Here is a 4,249-nt window from a genome sequence, read left to right on the forward strand (position 1 = left end):
GAAGTTATCTTACTTAGAGAAAGATATTCTTTAGTATAAAGAATCTTGGTTTTCTTCCTGGATCTTCTTTCAAACTGCAAGAGAGCAGGCTTAGATGGGATATTAGGAATTGGATATTAAGGGGATTATAATAGGATGGTGAGGCCCTGGCACAGGGTGCCCGGAGCAGCTGGGGCTGCCCCTGGATCCATAGGAGTGTCCAAGGGCAGGTTGGACAGGGCTTGGAGCAACCTAGGACAGGGGAGGTGTCCCTGCCCATAGCAGGGGGTGGAATCACCATTCCGTGATTCTGTATGTCCTTTACAGCACAGACCAAACCTGTTCCTGTTCCCAGCTGGGGCTCCTGCTGTTCCCAGGCCTCGGGAGGTGACCCCAGCTGTGGGGCTTCACCTGCCCAAAGCCACAGGGATGAGCAGGGCAAGGTCTCCCCGTGTCCCTCCCCACGTGTCCCCTTGAGGAGGCACAGGAGGACTCAGGGTGTTGATAGGAAGTGACAAAATCTGGGCTGTGCCTTAATAATGGCGACATTGGAGGGCAAAGAGCTCATTAAACGTGTCCAAATGAGACCAAAATAATCAGGCACTGAGGTTATAAAACACTGGTGGAACTGGGCATCTGTCTGCTGTCCAAATTCATTACTAACTGGATTTAACTGGTTTTCTCGTAGCTGATGATGGAAGAGGTGCACAAGGGCAGCAGCAGCAGCTCTGTTACGTCCCAGCCCTCAGCCGTACAAGGTACAACCCTCCAGGCAGCTCAGCTCTCTCATATTGCTCAACAGGTAAAGCCTGGGCTGGATCTCAGCAAACATTTCAGGGAGTTCGGAGCCCATTTTTATGTGCTGCAAACTATAGATCCATTCTTAGAAGCACACGGAGAAGAAAAAACAGAAAGAGGCTAAGAAAAATGTGTTTGTTTGATGGTGGATGACATAAAGTTAATTAAAAAGTGTTAAAAAGCTGATTTTTGTCTTTGTACAATGCAGAAGTGCAGCCCAGATTTGGGGTTAGTCAACCACAGGAGCTGCTCAGGAGTAAAATGAGGGCCTGGTTTCATTTTTTCCTTAGAAAAAGCACTTCCAGCTCCTTTTGTAGTAGCAGCAATCCTGGGTACCCAGCACCATGGAAACACTTGGATTTTAGCCCAACATAAACGTATTTAATATAATAAACCATATGAAGTTGAAAATTTGGGATTCTTCCTCTAAGGTAACATCCCTGTCAGAGCTTTAACCTGAATCCTTTAGAACTGGTGAAAGAGTGAATCCTTCCAGGAGGCTTTTCCTGGGAAAAAGCAATGTTTTGCAGCTCTTCCACTGTTTATCCTGCGGAGGCAATTGGGATTTTGATGCAGAATTTAGATATAGGAGAGAATATCAGCAGGTCTCCTAGGGTTTCTTTCCAGGCTGGTTTCCTGATCTGTTTTTATATAAAGTTCTAATTGTCCCTTAATATTGCAAGTTGTGATACAAAAGTAGCATTAAATGGAAGTTCAGCTCTGTGTATTTGAATGATCCCTTCATCTTCTCATGTATTTCAGATGAATAAAAGTAGCGAAGAAATTTGATGAGAAAAGTGGTTATTTACTTACCATCTACGTGTATAACTTGAATTATTTTTGGTTTGTGACTATATGGAAATGTGAACAATATAAATTGATTAAAGTGCAAAGACTCACGCGAGTTCAACATCAAAACTACAAACCCTCTAGGAAGTTGAAGCATTTTCATGTTTTTAATATGTTACATAATATCACATATTTGATTATGTGACATAATGCCACATTTGATTTTTCTCTAACCAAAGGAAATAACAAACTGTTTCAGCCTTTTTCATATGCAAATAATGTCTCAAAAATTTGCATCTTTAAAGGTACTTTTGTGACTTCATTAGAATTAAAATAAGTTGCTAATGCTGGTTGTCCACCAGTTTTCCTACACGTGTTGCACTTCCTGAGTCCTGTGGCACAAAGGTTTCACTGATGGTTTTTGGTCTGTTGTAGATGTCTCTCAGAGGTTCTGCTCCCCTCACAGTCGTTCAGCTTCCTGGAGAGCAAGTCCAGGTCCAGGGAGTCATTCAGACAGCTCAGTCCTCCTCTGTGATCCACTCCCCTCAGGTGCAAACCGTGCAGGTAACTCCAGAATGGCTTTAAATACCCCAAATCTGCAGTTATGTAGGTGAGAAGATGGGAAAAGATGCACAGAGGCTTCTCTGACTCGGCTGCCTTTGTGCCCTGCTGTAAGAGACAGTGAGCAATCCAAGGACAGTCCTGTGGGACACAACATCCCTCATTTGGGCTTGAAATTATTCCTTGTGGGAAGTCACCTTTGGAGTCGACATGAAACCATTTGATGTTGCCTCCCTTTATTAAAAACTCCAACCCACAGCTCTGTAGTTGGTGCCTTGGCAGACAGTCAGGTGGGATCTGACACCCAAAGCAGGGGAGTGGGGAATAACAGAATAATTCAGTATAAAAATGAGTGTTTGGGAAAGGTGGAGCTGCATGAAGGCGAATGAGCTGCTGGGTGCTCTCTCATGCTGTAACTCCCAAGTCTCTGCTTGTGTCTCGTACTCACTTGCCATGTGATTTTTGTAAGAGGAGTCCCTTCTGAGAGGTACCCAGGGAGTTCCAGTGAGTCTGTTCCTGCTCCACTCAGTCCCTGCTGCAGAGCCCTTGGGGACCTGGAGTTCCACTGGGAAGCCACTGCCCTAGCAGCCAGGCAAGGGAGGAGCTGCCCTAAAACCCAGGAATTAGTCCCTGATCCTTGTCCCACACTCCTCTCCTCATACCACGCTAAACTGATAAGCCATGAGAAGCAAACCTGGAAGGGATTGTCAGCTGTCCCTGCTGTAAGATCAGAGCAGGGAGAGGAGAACGTGTCACTGCTGAAAGCAGCCAAGCATCTGCATTGGCTCCTTGTTGGTGCTCGTGTCTCTGTTGTCTCTTGCCTTTTCCTTCCCCCGGTTGCACAGTCCTCACTGACTGGTTTCATTCCTTTTCTGTAATTTATGAACATTGTGGCCTTGTTGGGGGGAAAAAAAGTACAAAAAAATACAAAAAAAAGTACACGAGCAGGTTTTTTCCCTGCTGATCATAGGCTGCTCTGTCTCTGCACTTCAGTGAGAGGCTTTTCCCAGAGCTCTGTGCATTCCTCTGGACTCTGTTACAGGCACACAGATAAGAACAAATAAATGTTTTGTTTGCTAATAAGGAGCATCAGAGACAAAATAACACTTTGAACTGGATGAGCACGCAGTGGAATAAAGAAATTTGTAGATAGTACTTTGCATATTTACTCCCTGATATACTTCTGCCTTAAATACTATTTTCATTGGACTTTTACATTCTCAGCAACAACCCCCACTGCTCCTCTCCTACATAAAAGATTTCAGGTGCTTTCAGTGTGTCTTATACATCACTGGTGTTCCTGTTCCCTTTCTCACCAGGTATCTTCCTTATCTGAGAGTGAGGATTCTCAGGACTCCTCAGACAGCATTGGCTCCTCACAGAAGGCTCGAGGCATCTTGGCTCGTCGTCCCTCCTACCGGTACGGGTGTGATGCACTTGGTGTTTTTATTTGAAACCAAAACAGCAGCCTCTTCCCATGCTCTTCAATATTCTGCTGCCCTCCAGGTTGTTTCCTTTGCCTTGAAACACGCAGTGAATCCATTCATGTACGAACATCCTGAGCCATCGTTGCTGTGAGGAAACTTTGACTCCACTTACTGGAAATTTGCCTCAGTAGGATTTTGTACAGGGCAAAATGTTCACCAGCTGTAATTTTACTCAGTTGTATCATTTTACTGAAGTGAGGAGTGTAGTCAAATGTCAAACTCCTTTTTTCACAGAAAAATTTTGAAAGATCTTTCCTCTGAAGACACACGGGATAGAAAAGGAGATGAGGAAAGTCCTGGAGTCTCCACTGTCACCTCCATGTCTGTTCCCACACCCATCTACCAGACAAGCACTGGACAGTACAGTATGTTACCCAAAATATCATCACAGTTTTTGCCTCAAAATACAGATTTTGTTAAATATTTGAGAAAGATGAAGGACAAAAGTTGGTTATTATCTAGTAGTCAGTAAAGTTAGTACATAGAAGTAACTGGTATCCACCAACTTCAGATAAACTCAGTGCTTTGTAATTTTAATTTTTGCACATTAAGATGTTTAAGGGTGTTGGTATGAAGCACACAGCAGTGTTCTTTGCTGGTTTTACCCCAAAATGTCAGTGAAGACACCTATATAT

The 4,249-nt window shown here is 44.0% G+C and overlaps 1 protein-coding gene across 2 annotated transcripts in view; it reads left to right on the forward strand.

Moving 5' to 3' along the window:
• Nucleotides 1–409: 409 nt before the first annotated feature.
• Nucleotides 410–4,249, forward strand: part of ATF1 (activating transcription factor 1) — an 8,373-nt gene continuing 4,533 nt past the window's right edge. The window contains exons 1-4 of one of the 2 annotated variants that reach the window (XM_008630953.2): nt 410–781; nt 2,002–2,130; nt 3,447–3,547; nt 3,849–3,979. In XM_008630953.2, the coding sequence (XP_008629175.1) occupies nt 671–781; nt 2,002–2,130; nt 3,447–3,547; nt 3,849–3,979 (472 nt within the window). In that variant the 5' untranslated portion in view covers nt 410–670. The remainder of the gene's footprint in view (nt 782–2,001; nt 2,131–3,446; nt 3,548–3,848; nt 3,980–4,249) is intronic. The other variant, XM_017730757.1, reaches the window with a different exon arrangement.

This window comes from Corvus brachyrhynchos, unplaced genomic scaffold (genome assembly GCF_000691975.1).
Source record: "Corvus brachyrhynchos isolate BGI_N302 unplaced genomic scaffold, ASM69197v1 scaffold933, whole genome shotgun sequence".
NCBI lineage: Eukaryota > Metazoa > Chordata > Aves > Passeriformes > Corvidae > Corvus > Corvus brachyrhynchos.